Source organism: Manacus vitellinus, unplaced genomic scaffold (genome assembly GCF_001715985.3).
Source record: "Manacus vitellinus isolate BGI_N305 unplaced genomic scaffold, ASM171598v3 scaffold_10_pilon, whole genome shotgun sequence".
In the NCBI taxonomy this organism is placed as follows: domain Eukaryota; kingdom Metazoa; phylum Chordata; class Aves; order Passeriformes; family Pipridae; genus Manacus; species Manacus vitellinus.
Window position 1 is genome coordinate 814,431 of NW_021938838.1, and position 16,844 is coordinate 831,274.

Genomic DNA, 16,844 nt, shown 5'->3' on the forward strand with positions numbered 1-16,844 from the left:
GAAGTCTCCAAGACTGAAGAAAAGAGTAAACTACTAATTTGACTAAGTGCTATGTTCAAGGAAGGATAATTATGTAAACTCCTTTATGACAGGTATTTTGTTTTTTTAAAAAGAATAACTGAAAAAATGAATTCAGAATTTTAAAAATTGAGCCTAACCAAGAAATCATGAAACATCTTAAATCACTTACCAATATTTTAACTTCACCTTAGTCAAGTCATAAACTTCAATCACCTGAAACACAGGAAACAGAAACATTATCATACTTCACACATTTGCAAATCATTACAGAGGCAAATTCTTGTCAAAAGGCAAGAGTAGCCAATGCTGCTCACTGCCCTCACAGAACTGTGCCAGGATAAATCACACTGTCAGCGATGGAACCACGAAAACCGACTCAGCAGCTGCACATGTGACCCAAGGACTGCACAGCCTGGGCTCAGCAGAGAACCCCATGGCCCAGGGACCCCAGCACTGCCTGCAGGAAGCAGGGTTTGCACTGACACAGCAGCAGCCTGACTGCTACTACATCTACTCTTAACCGAATTCAAAGGAAGGCAGCAGCAAAAATCAGCTAATTAGGGAATCCTCTAACGAGTGTCAAAGAGCAGGCCATTGCTGGGGCTGCCCTGAAGGATGCCTGTGCAGGACACCAAGTCCCAGCACTGACTGCACTGCCATAACCTTCCAACTCCTGCTGAGGTAAAACATGTACCCAGCAAGACCAAGCAGCAGGATCCCATTTCAGTACTACAGAAAAAGACATCTTGCAATCTCACCAAGCACTGCAGAACACAATCAGAAGAGCAGCCCATAAAGTATCAGAGTGGGCCAACATACCTAGTTCTGATATTTATTAAATGTTTTAGACCTTACTGAATATTCCAAGGTACAGATCCTTTGTTCTGAATACAACATTGCAAACGCCCCTGACACTGATTTCATATGATTTTTATGTGACTGTTACTGGATTTTGAGGCTACCCTGGGCTTTAAGCAGATCATTTTTGGCAAGTAACCATGGACAAATGCAAGCTTCTTCCACCCTACGTACGTGTTCCTGTGTCAGCAGGAAAAGAAAACACGTACAGCACATCACAACTGCTGTAAAGAAAAAGTAAAGCACTTTTTATTGTTTTGAATAATCCTCCAACAAATCATTAGCAGATTTAGAGAGGACTCACTTTCCAACTAAAAAATAAAGCAGTATTTCCCAGGGAGCTTGCTACCAAATGTGGCTTTAAAGTCTAAAAATATCACCAGCTAAGGAGGAAGTCTTGGTTTTGGGAGATGCCCAGCAAATAACCCTAAATAAAACAACTTGCCATGTTTAAACCACTATATCTATATATATTTAGAAAAAAAAAAAATCAACATTTAAAGGCATTTCAGAATACAATCAACAAGTAGAGCACAAAGCAAGTAACAAATTAACATTCTTGCAAAACCAACCTCAAAGAGAAAATAAATTTTTCTTCTTCATAAAATACACTTGGAATTATGCTTCTTGGGAAGACCTGGTTATCTAGTATTTTAATTCAAATGCAGTTTGACATGTCCAGGTTTCCTTTACTGCACATAAAAACAAAGGCTACTTTTACGAAAAGCTAGGAATGATTTTACATTTTTTAGTGACCTTGCACAACTTGTCCCCCCACAAAATGTTTCTGAAAATAGAGAGAACCAGCCCCACCCCAGATCTAGCCTGGAGCCACCACTGCAGGGCACGGGGCACTCCCCTCAAGTTCTGCTCAAACAGATGCAGTGAGGGGAGACAAAAGGAGGAGCTGAACCACAGGAGCAGTGCAGGAGGAACAGCACGTTGCACAAACGAGGTTCCCCACAAAAGAAACACCCTGAGAGCAGCCAACAACAGGCTCCAGTTTGCCTTCCATCCCCTTCCCATGACTCAGACTGATCTATTCATGTCAACATTTTTTTTTACTAACAGCAGAGGAAGAAACAAGCACAACTTAGCAAAAATTAATGGCAGTCAAAGGATCTCATAAAGTCACAAAAGACATATATTGAAGAACCGGACATAGCACTAAAAAAGGTTTTCTAAGTTATAGAAGCTACACTGACAAAAGGATTAATGTGATTCTATGTGCAGAGAACAACAACTGAGAAGACCAAGGACTAGTTGGTGATGGGTTTCCTACACAGCCAGAAGGCAGTTGGTTGAAATGAATAAACCCTGACGTTTCCTCACTCACTGTACTGACAATCACTGCTAAGACTCGAGAATGTTCAGGTGTCACTGACAGCAGGAACAGATCAGCACTGTGGAATCGAACTCTTTTCCATCCCAGAGGGAGCACATGTGAGAGACCCTGATGCTAAAATTCATAGCAATGTTTTCAGAACCTGGTCCTGGATCTACCAATTCACATCAGCCCACAATAGTGACAGCTCCTGCAGAGCTTTGGCTGCTGAAGGTGAGCTCAGAGACTATGCACAAGCTATTCCCCACTCCCTGGAAAAGGAAGGAAGCTTCTTAGGAATACTGTTATGACTTTATTCCTGCACCATCTTCCTTGGAACTATCAATACTTTCCATTTTAGCAACCTGTATTTCAATCTCTTTTTCACAGTCAAATCTAATAGCAACTGTGTATTAAAAGCCAAAACACAAAGGAGAAAAAAAGGCCTCCTGATTTTTCCAGTTTTGCTGCTGCTGAGCAACACTGAAAGCAGTCACACCATCTTAAAACCAGGCATTACTTACTCTACACCTACACTATCCTTTAACAAGTCCTGTGGCTCACTGCTGAACTGATCCCACTGGATTTCTTCTATAAAGTTTTCTGAGCACTCTTACAAGTATAGGTTTTCATAGCACTCTATGCATTTACACAACTTGACTTTTCATAGTTCAAACAAACAAGAGGTATCACTAGGCCACTGAACCATAACATACCAGAAGAGACTGGTTTTCCTGTATTTTTTATTTTTGAAACAAACCTAAAAATACATACCAGAAGGAGTTTTATATTTTTAGCTTAAAACAAATTTTAAGACATTATGGAGAAAGACATGAAAAGCTCTTGCTTAGTTTCAGCACTGAGAGCTGAAATGACAAAATCAGACCCTCAAAAACTGGAGATGAAGAGACAAGGCATACACTAGTTACAGCATTTCAAAAACACTACAGGATTGTAACATTCCCAAAAAAGTCAATAAGCAAGTCATGTACTTGAAATGATTATGCCAGTTCTGAGTTCAGTCTCCTTCAGAATAAAATATAATTGGAAAGATTATCAGTGTAAGCTACACCTGCTGTATGAAAAGGTCCTTCTGACAAAGAATTTTCAAGATATTCTCTTAAAAATTTTAAATTCACATACACAATCTGAATAAAGTTCAAAAACTTGATAAAAACAAAAATACCGAGTGACTTCATTACTATCAAATGACTCCATGAACAGAAACTACCATAAGGCAATTACAAACAGAAACTGGAAAAAGAGGTGCTCAGTTGTCTCCCAGCTGAGCTCAATTTGAACCAAAAATTGTTCTTCATAATCTGTATTTTTCTAGTTAATGTAAAAGAACTTCTGAAAAATATAAGCACACCCTGGTGTTACAGGTTATTCTTAGAGAAGTAAGTACTTCCAACAACTAATCTGTGTTGCTATTCAATCGTTTAATATACACAAAGCAGACAAAGAGCTCAAGTTTCAGCTGATAGCACACTCTTACAGTAAGGTTGGGGATAAAGCACTAGGCTGAACTTTGGAGAGAAGTGTTTTTCTGCTGGTTTTATTTCAGACATGAGTGAGCAAAGAGCACAAGGCCACTCTTCCAAACCCTGGAAGTAAGATGTGAGCAACATACTCCAGACTTACCTACAGGACAAGCATTCCATTCTTTACGATCACGTTTAACCCCACACTTCTGCTTTCAAACGTTAGAGCAGTTGGAGCAGCTCACTCACACCCAATTAGCAAATCAACACCTAAGCACTTAAATCACAAAAACATTTACAAGCACGGCGTGAGAACCACAGTGACAACTGCTCAGCACGGCTGCTCCTGCTGGAAGGACCACCCTGAACAACTGAGAAGTTACATCCAGATATTTTAAATGCTTCAGTTAAGAGCTTTTCCAAATTTTGAACCAATCTCTTCCTACCTCTACAGTCTCACAATTGCCCATTTTGTAGAGATGAAACACAGATATTTTGCAAAGGTAATACCATGGCAGGGTAGTGACCAGCCTTTTATTTTGCATCTTAACTACACAAAGCATCCTAGAGAGAGGCAGATCGACACCTGGTCCCCTAAAAGCACACAAGCACAACTGAACACATCAATGACAAGAATAAAAACTCATGCAGAACTGAATCAGTGCAGGAGGCAGCTGCTCACAACAGGCCTGAATGTGGCCTTCTGGGGGAAGGCACACACTCACAGCCACACAAGTGCTCTGTGAAGTTAACTCAGCTGAAAACTACAAATAGAAGCAAGTTTAATTTCATAAATAAAATGGCAGCACAGGTAAAGGAACAACCTGGGCAGAAAACAACACAGCCTGGTCTGCATTAACCAATGATTCCATTTCATATCCAAGGCTCAGCTGGAGTGAGGGCCTTCTGCAGCTTCTGTACAACTTGAGACAGGATGGGCAAGTGAGACCACACTGGACCATCACACTCCTATGGCACTCAGACAGGCCCCAGTAAAATGTGCCTTAATCCTATAAACAAGGATTTAACTCCTGAACTGAAGAAATGCAGTTCATAATCACAAAAGAGCACTAGATACATATAACAAATGTCTAAAGGAGCTACACAGTTATGCTGTGTTAAGTGTCAATATATCCTAGAAGTTTTGGGTTGCACTGTCTCTGCACGAAGGGTGTTTTATTACCTTAAGTCTCTGATTGAAAGCATCAAACAGCAGTTTGATTCCATCCTGAGTCAGGTTAAGGATGAGGTCATGGCTAAGAGGGGACTGTAAAACAAAAAAAAAAAGCTGTTAGGCTTTTAATTTCAAGGCTTCTTTGTTAAGATTTATATCACTGTAAAAGTATAAATACGTTACTTTGGAAAAACAAAACTGCCTGAGAAAACCACCCCTTACTCAACAAATAAGCATAACTAAAATACATCTGGCCAAACCTCTCAACTCCTCAGTTTGCTTCTGAAATAGAAACAGCAGTGCACATGTAAGATCTGCACCCTGCCAGAGCTCCCCAAGGGTACTTTGTCCATTACTTTAAGTGGGGGAAAACCAAAAAGCTCAAAACAAAACAATCCCCACCCCTCATCAAAAAAACCCCCAACACCTTGAAAATTAACATTCCAAGTTTAGCATCAGAGGCATCATGCAGGGAATCTGTTGCTTTCTTGGCACACAAAAATAACAGCCCACCTCAGCAAGTCTCACATCAGAACCCAGGGTGTGCTTGACAAAGAGATGGTGAGAGGGCTTTGCACTTCAAAAACCAAACTGTCACAGTCTTTTTTCAGGCCTCAAAAGGAAGCCTTCAGACTCTTACGTTGTGAATTTAGGTTTCCTTAGTTACTGCGAATCATAACAACTAAAGGCTTAATTTGCAGTCTGCTGGAGTCAATAGGAGACATTCCACTGGCTGTCCTGGTGTCTGGGAAGGCTCTCAGCCCTCCCAGCCTGTGCCTGGGGAAGCTGCTCACTGCTGCACCAGTACAGTCCACACACACAGGGGCAGCTGCCCCAGCTCAGCTATTTGATCACATACCATCTACAGCACATTTGCTTCAAAAAGCTCTACCCTCCCCAGCTGCCTCCTCAGAGGAGAAAAAGGGCTGAATGAGAGGCAGGCAGCAACATCCATGCCCTAGAATTGCACCAGCAGTTATCTAGCAAAAGACAGAATGGGGATGGGACATCTGGGGCATAGAAAGGCTTCTACAGTGGTAGACACACCCTTTTATGAATTAAGCATAAGCTATCTTATTTTGCTCTACCAGGAGAGGCTCTGGGTTTTGACTGTCAGAAGTCCAGTTTTCATCCTAAATTCTCTCACCTCTTTGTTCTCACATCAGCACTACCTTCTAGCCTGGACAATTTTGAGCATTTCCACGTGCATCTCCCACCCCTTCCCAAACTATATACTCAAGTAAACAGATCCCAGACTTCACATCACTAGGTCAAAACAAGCCACAGGGCTTTCCATGCCCTGTGAGGCAGATTTCCCATTCCCCTTGATCTCTGCAGCAGCTCTTCCTGCAGCTGGTTCAGCTGGAGCTCCTCTTTCTCAAACACAGGTGATCTGGCCTGTGAACTGCCTCCTAAATGGCACTTCCACAGCACTTTGCAAAATGGCATCAATGCCATCAATGCCTCACTCCTGCTGGCAAACCTGGGTGGGGCTGGGCAGGACTGAAGCAGCACTGCAAATGAACTATGAGCTTGACATAAAACGATCTAATGTTGATCCTGACAGTCTTTTTTTTAAATCCCTTATAAATCTCATTTAGAAAGGCTACAGAGAGAGCAAAAAAACCTTGGAATGTTGCATTCCAACACACCAACAGAGTTGTTCTGACATAGGATATGCTCTGCATTTCACTGGTTTCTGAGCAAAATTTTCATAAGGTTATTCCAAAATTAACGAGAGCATTACAAATACTTTTGAGTGGGTGGAGAAAAAAAAAACCCAAACATCTAAGGAAAAGCTTGATAATTAGTACAGCAAAGATCTTCTGTTCTATGCTGGCATATTTTCTAATAGCAGAAAAAGTTTCAAGGGCACAAATTTAGTTCATGTGACTTCTAATACACGAAATAGAGGCTCGAGTATGAATGATGATGCCAAGAAGCAACAGGAGGGTCCTTCCTGAAGGAACCACCACAGATGTGCAGTTACACTGCTAATCTACATAAAGATGCAGGAAAAACTGTTATCACTGAACAATCCCATCAACAAAAATCCAGAGGAAGCAGCTTAGGAAAACAAACAAAGGCAATTGAGTACCCTGCTTAAACTGACCGAAAAGGAGTTAAAATTCTTTCATTCACAGAAAAGGATTCATCAAGCTTTTCTGGCACAGTTTGGGCATCCCATTTATGTCAAGTTAAAGAGAGCACCGTGGGCTGATCTAATTGCATTTAATTGCCATATAAATTTTTGAAAGGAAATACTCACTGCTGGAGTTCCAGGATCAGAAATTCAGTGCTTCAGATGCAACAGCTTTAAATAACACTTGATCACTATGCTCAAAGGCATTCTTTTACAAAGCAAAGAGGAAAGACATGAAGGCTGTTCAGGTACAGTTTAGCTAGACAGAAGTTAAGGATGGTGAAGTTTATTTAAAGCTTTGAATCTTCTGAGAACTGAGCTCTTTGTGCTCAGCTGCTAATGAAGGGCACGATGCTCTGCTTGAGGGCAAGGATAGAGCCAGACAATCAACTGCAGGCCCTGAGGGGCCTGTGGAAAAACTGCACCAATATCAGGCACTGAATTGCAATAAAAGACAGAAAAAAATATAATGGGCTCAACTATGCAAGGAAGTTGAGAGCTACTATTTTGTTGGACTATGCAGATGTTAAAAACATCTTTACCTTCATTACGGTTTGGAGAAAAAAAGCCCTAAACCTGCCCTCTGCAGACAGAATAGAAGTTCAGTGTACACAGTCCAGCACAAAGTATCCTTCCAAGAGGTGTAAAGAGCCAAGGAGTGGTACACCCTGCTTTCCAGCACTGCACCACTGATCCTTCTGTGATTCTACAAATCTGAGTGCAACAGGAATCTCATCATTTACCTAAACAAACCTAGAAATAATTCGAAATGCACCGTGGTAGGAAAAACTAAAAGCCTCCAAAGAGTACAGGAACCACGGAATGCATTCCCTGCCAGGCAGATGCTCCCATGTATTGAGTACAAGGAGCCAGATTTTCCATTTGCCATTCAGCCATCACAAACCCCATAAATCTACATAATGTGAAACAAAAAAAGGATAATTCCATTAATAATATGAAATATATCTCCAGCAGTGAACAGAGCCCACGTTGTTCTCAGCCATTCTGTATTCACAGCAAACAGAGGCCTCAATCTGTGCTTTGATACAAACTGACATTCCACCCAGTCTGCCCTTTTCTCATGCCAATATGTTATTTGCAACATATGAATATCATCTTCTGATTAGTTGCATTTCACATAAAATACATCTGGAGAGTCACAATCCTCCTTTGTCCCATCTCCTCTTCCTAAAGGTGGGTGTATAACACATTTTACTCAATCTAGCAGAGAGGTTTTACTTCTAGTCCCCTTTTTGATGGAAGTCAAACATATTAGGAACACTTGACAACGATAAAGTAAATAGACCAGAACTAATTTATCCAGCTAATTACATAACTTTTGCTTCTTACAGGAAGAGCAATGCTATCCCACCACTGCACATACAGAACTGCCAGCTGTTCAATCTGTGCTGAAACTGTTACAAAAGCTGCATCTCTGATGCCATGGCCATAATTTGGTGTAATTCAACTTCAAATAACCCCACAACTCCCACAACACGTACATGTCTTAATTCTGGGACACACTGAGGTGCCTTTCTTGGCCAGCCCATGCACTACTCACCTGCTCACTGTAGAGAACCTGGACGTTTTTGATGATGCGACAGTGCTTCTGAAGAATTGCTACAGCCTGAGCCAAAGGCATTCCTGGAAATAAAAGCAGTTGTATTTCTTCAGCACAGACACCAGGAACAGGAGTTTTTACCAGCAAGGTTACAGATGAGGTAACCAAAGCCCCAGGAGCACCCAGTGCATTACAACAGAAAGGTTTGCAGTCAATAAATGAGCCCATTCCAGTCATGGTATCAGCACAGACCTGGTGTTTGGAAACACAAAAGTCACTGTTGACCTACCAGTTCATTTGGCATATATGGAAAAAGGATCTCTAGACAAAATTAAACAGCAAAGTTCAGGCAGAAAAAGCAAAGGTCTTTCTACCAGCAGTGCACAGACTGTGCTGCTCTGTGGGGTAATCCATGCAAAGGGGTAACAGCCCACACCAGACTGCACTGGGGCAGCAGGGAGCACTCCTGGACACAGGCAAGAGGCTCCCAGGCAGCATTTTATGGCACCCATTTTTTATTAACCTTGATAAAGTACTGAGCATCTGCACAAGATAGACACAAATAGTAGAACAGAGCAATGATTCTCCTTAGCCTAACAGGCCACATTAGCTGCCAATATGGCTATATTTGTGTCAAGGAAGAAACTTTAGCTTCTCAGTTTACAGACAAGATAAACATACTAAACAATTTGATTCAATTAAAATAATACACTTCAATTCACCCTCCCATACATTTTCAAGGGCTTTTTTTTTCCCCTTCAGTCTACATCTTATCTTAACAGCTATAAATTTTTGAAAGTGGAATGAAACAGCTGATTCTGCAGAAAGAATAGCACCACACCATCTCATCCTTTATCACACTTAAAACCTTTGTTGCCTTTCCAAATGAAGTGTGATCACACTCCTGGATTCAAAGCAGGCATTTATAAAGAGATTATGAGCTCCTAATTGTAAAGTTTTATTTTCCTACTAATTGCTGCAAGTCAATTTAGATTAGTTATCTGACATTTTATTTCCATTCCCTTCCCCGTTCTTTTGTATTTCTAGTTTTTAAACAGTAAGAAAGTTGCCTGGACTAGGGAAAATTTACCTTGGAACTGACACTTTTATTACATTCAAACTTTCAGTTACTGGCTACACCTCTCAAACTCAGACTGTACATCATGTTCCAAAGGACCTTTTAGGCTCTACCTACAGTATCAAAGGGAGAAAACTCTTTCCCTCTTTCCATAGATATCTATACATCACACACACACACACCTGGCTCACCACAGGCACTGCTTTAAAGTAATACTAGCACAGCACTAAAAAAAACCCCAGAATATCATTGTCACTGTCATGCCCATGCATTGCAGCTTTCCTCCAATTATGAAATCTGGTTTGGGCAAAACAGACACACAGGTTAGAACTGCAGTGATCCAATTTGTAAATACCATATCCAGACGTGTCTGTGAAGCTGGTTTTCACCTTAGCCCACAATCCTGGAAACAATTTGTTTTGCAGCTAGAAATTACACATCAGTAGATGATATAAAATAAAATTCAAGAAGAGTTATTATTTTAATGACAGTAATACAATTAAACACAGAGACACACAATAAAGCAGCACTGTTTCCTATTATCTAGGAAATAGCAGTTGTCTTGTAGTATAAGCAGCTGAGTTTTAAGACAACAGTTATTATGCCTTAGATAATATTTTCAAAATGGAACAGAAACATGAATAAAAGCAAGAAGCTAAGATCAAAGATGCTCCTGTACAAGTTTCACATTTCTTAACCTAGTAAAAAGTATGATTCAAAAGTAAAAGTAAAGATGATTTAAACTATAAACCCCATTTCCTAAGTCAGTATTCATATAAGACTTGCAGAGGCACTCATTTAAAAACCAAACAAGTGGCAAAGGCTGAAGCAAAGCCTGTGGCTGAGCTGACAGAACCCAGATACCAGTGGCAATGCCTGCAGCAGGTTAAGGTTTCAGTAAAAAAGCATTTGGCTAAAAAAGTGCACAGAAACACCAAGCTGGGTCTGTAGCCCGACGTAAACTGATGCAATCTTGGGTTGGTAAGTGTGCAAACACATGGCTCATGTGACTCTCTTACTCACAGCTTTCTCAGCAAATGCACAGGGACTGACTTTGTTCAGTTTTCAGCAACCAGATTTTGGCACACAGCTGCTCAGCAAAGCTACAGTGAGCAACCCAAGTCCTCCAAGAACAGCTCACAGAACCTAAAAACATGTGTGGAAGAGCCAGTATCCTCCCTTTGCCTCCATTAGCAGAAAGCCAAAGGAAGAGTGAAAAAATGGGTTATTTTTCTCCAGCCTTCTCACAGACAACACCCCCCTTTCCTCAACATTCGTCAGCCTTTGCAGTCAAAGAGGAAAACAAAGAATTCTTTTTCCCCTGCTCACCAGCCAGGGGGAACAGGGAAGCAAACGTGGTTTCCAGTCAACCAAACTGAGCCATGGCAAGTAACACCCCCAAGGACCAGTGTGAGGGCTCCCCTATCCCAGACCTTCCCCGTTCCTGAAGGCTGGAGTGACACAACAGCACAAGACTCTCCTCTCCCAGCACTGCTCAGGAACATCATGGCTGGAAACATTAGCCTGTGCTAAGACTGTGGGTCCTGAAGGAGAAAGGAGGGTAGAGAAGTGAACAAAGATTAAGAAAAGAATAAAAGAAAATCTAGGATGAATCACTAAGCATTAAATAAAGATATGTGAAACTCAGTAGGAAAATGTAAAAAGCAAGAGAAATGCAAGTGTGCCTTAGAAATTATACATCTCAAACACTAATAACACAGCTATAGGCACTCCAGAATAAGTATTTAATTGTCCTCCTTTAAAATGGCAGGAATATAGCCTGAGAGCTGCAGTGACACAGGTATCTAAACTCAGCCTTGGTTAAATTTTTTGTGCTCTAGTCACACAGTGAGTCAACACTGGAGCCAGAAACAGAATCCAAGAACTCATGTACAAAATTTTCCTGGCATTTCCCCTCAGTCATCCCCATTGTGGGCACAATACTGGGAGCCAGAGTCAGCAGCAGTTCAGGAATACTGCCATTAGTTCTGCTGAGAGCAGAGCTAAACAAACCACGAGCAGGACACCGCTGGCAGCAGGAATCCCATTTACACCAGCTACCAACCCCACTGCCACCAACACAGCTGAGCCAGCCCTGCCAGCAGGGACAATCCTCACACAACATCCCTGGTGCAGGACAATTTAAGTATCTTAATACCTAGTCAGCCTCCTGCTCTGCCCCAGCAGGTCATGCTAATTATACACTGGCCACATCACGTGGTGGCTATGTTTACTCCAAGACATACAGCTGAGCTTCCTCCCTCTCACATCTCAGCATGTGTGTGTGTGCACAGACAGACACACGGGACACAAGTCTAACCATGAGATTGCACCAACAGGCTTCTTTGGGGGTTCTTGGGAAAATGAAAACCATTTTCACTTCCCTTTTTTTGTTTTGGTAAGGAGAACGGGGGGCAGCTGGCGCTCTGTATTTATGAAGACTGTCAGGTTCCAGAGTTGGAGATTGCTTTTTCCTGGGTAACACAGGCTCTAAAGGGGGGCAGAAGGTCACCCAGAGCTGAGAGTACAGCACCCATTGGCAGCACAGGGAGATCACCAAGATTTCAAGGGCTGGGACCTGAGGGGCTATAATTAGCCTGCAACAGCCATTCTAACTCCCTGCAACCATGGAGCTGTACTTGACTCTGCAGCCACAGCAGCATAAACAGCCCTTTGTGTTTGATGGCTTTCATATAAACAACTCCAGCCCAGCCCCACTCCTTTGGTGTGTCCCGAGTTGAGCTGTGTAACAGGGTTTTTAGGGAACAGTCTGTCCCCTTGCTGTCACAGGTGACAGCAGCAGCCCCAGTGCAGCTCAAGTCCAGGCAGACACAGAGGGCTGACACCCAGGGCCCTGTTTACACCTGCCAGACTCCATTAACTGTGCTTCACACAAAGCTACAGCAGAGTGCAGAACGGAGAGGAAGAGCCCAGCTCCAAGAACTCACACAACCACTTGGAAAAACGTGACACCTACGGCACTTTCTGAGAGTTTGCAGACCACCACTACCTGCTTGAGAACATAAGTCACCTGAAGAACCCACACCATCCGAGTCCCAACTGAACCTTTAAGTGCCCTGGGCTGAGCACCACCCAAATGTGCACCAGCGGGGGGAAAGGTCTCTCTCAGGGCAGTAAACAGTGACTAGGAGGGAGGGACTACTCAGTGAGACCAGAAATACAAACGATTGGGGGGAGAAATACTTGTTATCTAACCCTGAGAAAACATCTCATAAGTTTACTTTCTGCACTGTGTCGCAACCCAGCAACAAAACAAAGAAATTGTGAAACTCGACTCGTGTTTATGCTGTGTTTGTCCGAAAAGCAGAGTTTACGCTGAGCACCAGTGACAGGTGAGGCTGCCGGTATCACCCGATGTGTATTCAGGTGACAGTCAGCACATTCACGCTTCCCCTTTCAGGAGTTATTTAAAAAAATTACCAGCCTAAGATGGCCAAGACAAAACAAGGCAAACGAGCAGAAGCGAGCGCAGGAGCTGATAAACAAAGCACGACCCGGCGTGCGAGAGCCAAACATGAAACTAAACACTGCGGGGGAATCCTCGGAGCTCGTAAATCAGCACTTTTAGCGACAGACAAGGGTGAGGGGGAAAGAACCAAAGCTTTCTCCCTTGAAACCCGGTGAAGGCTGCGGGAGAGCCCCCAGGGCCGTCCCAGGGGCCGGGGGCGGCGGACACACTTACCTAAGGTGAACTCCCATTGCTCGTTCCCCAGAGAGCGCTCGGGCACCACCTCCAGATCGAGCATTGGCTCCGGTCGCGGGGCCGCGGGGTCGCACGGCGGCTCGGGGAGCAGCGCCGGACCCTGCGGAGGGAGCGGGAGGGCAGCGCGGGGGGGGGGCGGGCCCCCCCGGGGGTCCCGCCGGCCCGCCCCGCGGCAGCGCCGCCGCGGCCAACCCACCGGGCCGCCCTCCCGGCCCGCGGACCCGCCGCCCGCGCCCCCCGCCCGCTGCCGGGCGCGGGCAGGGGCCGCGGCCGCGTTCGCCCCGTCCCGTTCCCTTCCGGCCTGTCCCGGCCCGTCTGAGGGGCCGGGGGGGCTCCGACCCCCCCCGCGCCGCGGAGGCCGCCACCCACCTCACTTGCGGCGCCTTGAAAAACTGCTTTTGCAGCTGCCGTTCAGGCGCGCCGCGCGGGTGCGCGGGGCGGGGCGGGGCGGGGCCGGCCGTGAGAGGAGGGCGGAGGGCGGCGCGCTCGGGGGGGTCTCGAGTTCGAGTCCCGGCGCTGTCGCCGGGCGGGTGTGGGACCCGCGGCGCAGGGCCCGGTTGCGCCGGTGATCTCAGGACTGAGGGAAAAACAACCAGCCCAAACCAAGCCGGTTGCATCCAGTTTTTCCTGTTGAAGGGCCAGGGTGGGGGAGAGAAGAGTCGAGGAGAAATTAGTCAGTGGCACGAGCAAAGTTACCGGAACAAGCACGGGAATGACTCAGTAAGGAAGAAAGTAGTAACGAAGTCATTGACTCTGCGATGTTGTTTGAGCCACCCCAGCGTTCTGAACCCCAAGGAAGCCCATGTTTCCCTTGGGGGGGCTCACCTGCCTTACTCACACCCAAAGACCCCCGTGGCAGGAGCGCCCACACAGCCCAGGAGCAAACTGAGCTCCCCCAGGATGTGCCACCCCTGTGGACACCCCACGGCAGACCATCACCCATTTTTACAGTGGAAACTCCATCCGAGATGAAAGGCACCAGGTCAAGCATTGCCCAAATAAGCAGATAATTAAAAGTAACTGAGAAAACCCAAGGCTACAGCCCCGTGCCAGGCCCGTGCAAAGCGACACCTTCTCTGGAGCGGGGCTGCACGAGCGATGGACAGCCAGGAGAGTGCAGTGGGTGTGGAAGCAGCTGTAACTCCTGGTGGCGGGTCAGTGCTCCAGGAGGGGCAGGGACTGTGAGGACATGCATTTCTTCCATGTTCATTAGAGGGTGGCAGCAGAAGGCCTCTCCTTGGGCGATACCCATCTCCTGTCCCCTCTCCCGTGCTGCATCCCTGCAGGGGGTGATGCTCAGTCCCAGCCTGACCCCACCATCCAAGGGCTGCCCACGTGCCCACCATGTCCCAGCAAGGTCAGCAGCAGGCCAGCCCCATCACATGGAATATCCCACAGCAGGACAGAAAACATCAGCTGAGAACTCCCATCAGGCAGCCAGCCACAGCCACAGCCACAGGAGTTTGGGGATCTCGTATTTGAAAGAGAAAAAGAGAGAGTCAAACATTGTTTCAGGTAGGTTTTCCACTACACCTCCTTCCCACAGGCAGAGCAAGCCATTGCTGGCAGGGGGAATCAAAGCCTTAGAAAGAAATCCCAGTCACGTTTGGGAGCAGGACCTTGGCCAGGCTCTGCTCTGAACACCACGTGTCTCAGCATCTCTGTTCAGGTCACAGAGCTGTCAAAGCAGGTGAGATTTTAATGTATATGGCGTGGAGCAAGCCCCAGGGAAATTAGCTTTCCCTTGAAGTCAGCTGCACGTTGCTCTATTTATTATTCATGCCTTGCTTGCCTTTTTTTTTTTAATGCAAGCATGGTGACATCTTAATATGCTGAAAAGCACAGAGGTGCTGCCAATGTTTCCCCTTCACTCCAGCCCTCTGACACATCTTTATTGGCTCAAAGAGAGAAATTAGCCTTTCCTCTCCCAGGAGCATGGGCTAACCCTTATGAGTCACCCACTATCTCCAAATCACTATATACATAAAATAGGTATATATACAATACTGACATATTATTTTTATATATATATTCATATAGTGACATCCATAAGGACTGTGTTTGAGAGAATAGATATGTAGAGAAATGTACATACCCCAGTCATTTAACAGGGCATGAAGGACACGCAGCACCACTTTTAAGCAGGCCCAGGGCACAGGCAGCCCTCAGGTTGGGATGCTGGATGGTGGATGCCAGCCCCTTCCACACCCCCGAGCTTAGAACACAGCCCTGACCCAGGCAGGAGGGCAGAGTGAGCTGGGCAGGGGCAGGCAGGGGCAGTGGCACCCAACAGCCCTGGGGGTTTGCTGGTCATTGCAGTGGCTCCCCAGGCTGAGGAGGGAGGTCCCAGGCACAGGCACAGACCAGTGGGAAATCCCAGCTGGCTGAACATCCCACAGAGTGTCCTGAAGGGGAGCAAGTGCAGGCACGGCTGAGGTGGAGCATCCCCTGCACCCATGCCCACCACTGAGACCAAAACCTCTCCTTCCCTGGGCAGAGGAAAACTCCCCCATGCACCTGAGGCATCCTCCCTGGATTCCCAGAGGAGCTGGTTTCCGTGCAGACCACATTTCTCATTCCACCAACCAAGACAAGAAGAAACCAAATCTGAAGTCACAGGAGGTAGCAAACCCCCCCAGGCTGTTTGCAGGGCTGGTGTTCAGCTGCACCAGCGAAGGAGAGCAGCTCAAGGGTTGCTTTTGAGCCCTCACTTCAACAGCAGCAGGAGGGGCTGGTTTGCAGAGGGGAACACCAGCTCCACAGGGAAACTGGAGACCCCCAGGACTACCCCAGCTCCGCTGGGCACATCCCTCTCTGGCCTGCTCCTCCCTCCTGGAGAGCCTGTCCCAGCTGGATCTCCAGCTGCAGGCTGGGCTGGCTCATGGTTTTTGCACAGCTGAGCCAGCAGTTATGAAAATTCCCAGCTCCTTCCAACACCTCTTCTGCCCCAAACCCAGCAACAACCAGCAAGATGCCCGGGGACACTGGGATGTTCTCCCCCTGGGCAGCTCTGTGCTGCAGCTGCTCTCAGGGGTATGGAGCAGCCTTGTCTGTGGGGTGCTGGGGTGGAGCCCCCTTTGCCTGCCCCCACCACAGAACCAGAGTGCTGAGGGTCCTGAGCAGGGATCAACGTGGGCAGCTGAAATCAAACCCCCCAGAGTGACTGGAGAAGCCCCCCTGGCTCCCCAGTGACTCCAGGCAGGATGGCATTTTCAAGGCAGATTGGGCAAACCACCATCATTTGGGCAACTGCTTGTGACAGGCAAAAATTAAATTTTAAAAGAATAAAATTACCCTCCTCGCTCTCCAGATTATGGAGCACTTCTTGGAAAATGCCCAGATTCAGCCTCGGGGCTCAGGAAGCAATGTGCAGCTCTCTGAAAATTATAATCAATTTTTAAAGCCTGGCTGAGCTGTTAATGTTTCTGACTGAAGGAATGGCAGTGGGTGCATCCATCGGAGACAATCCAGGTCCCC

General features: G+C 45.8%; 1 protein-coding gene across 2 annotated transcripts in view; it reads right to left on the minus strand.

Annotated features, from left to right (window-relative positions):
* Nucleotides 1-13,752, minus strand: part of CUNH16orf70 (chromosome unknown C16orf70 homolog) — a 33,313-nt gene extending 19,561 nt beyond the window's left edge. For both annotated transcript variants that reach the window (XM_018082517.2, XM_018082506.2), the window contains exons 1-5: nt 13,737-13,752; nt 13,347-13,467; nt 8,566-8,648; nt 4,871-4,954; nt 191-234 (exon numbers count right to left, since the gene is read on the minus strand). In XM_018082517.2, coding sequence (XP_017938006.1) covers nt 191-234; nt 4,871-4,954; nt 8,566-8,648; nt 13,347-13,410 — 275 coding nt within the window. In that variant the 5' untranslated portion in view covers nt 13,411-13,467; nt 13,737-13,752. The remainder of the gene's footprint in view (nt 1-190; nt 235-4,870; nt 4,955-8,565; nt 8,649-13,346; nt 13,468-13,736) is intronic.
* Nucleotides 13,753-16,844: the final 3,092 nt, after the last annotated feature.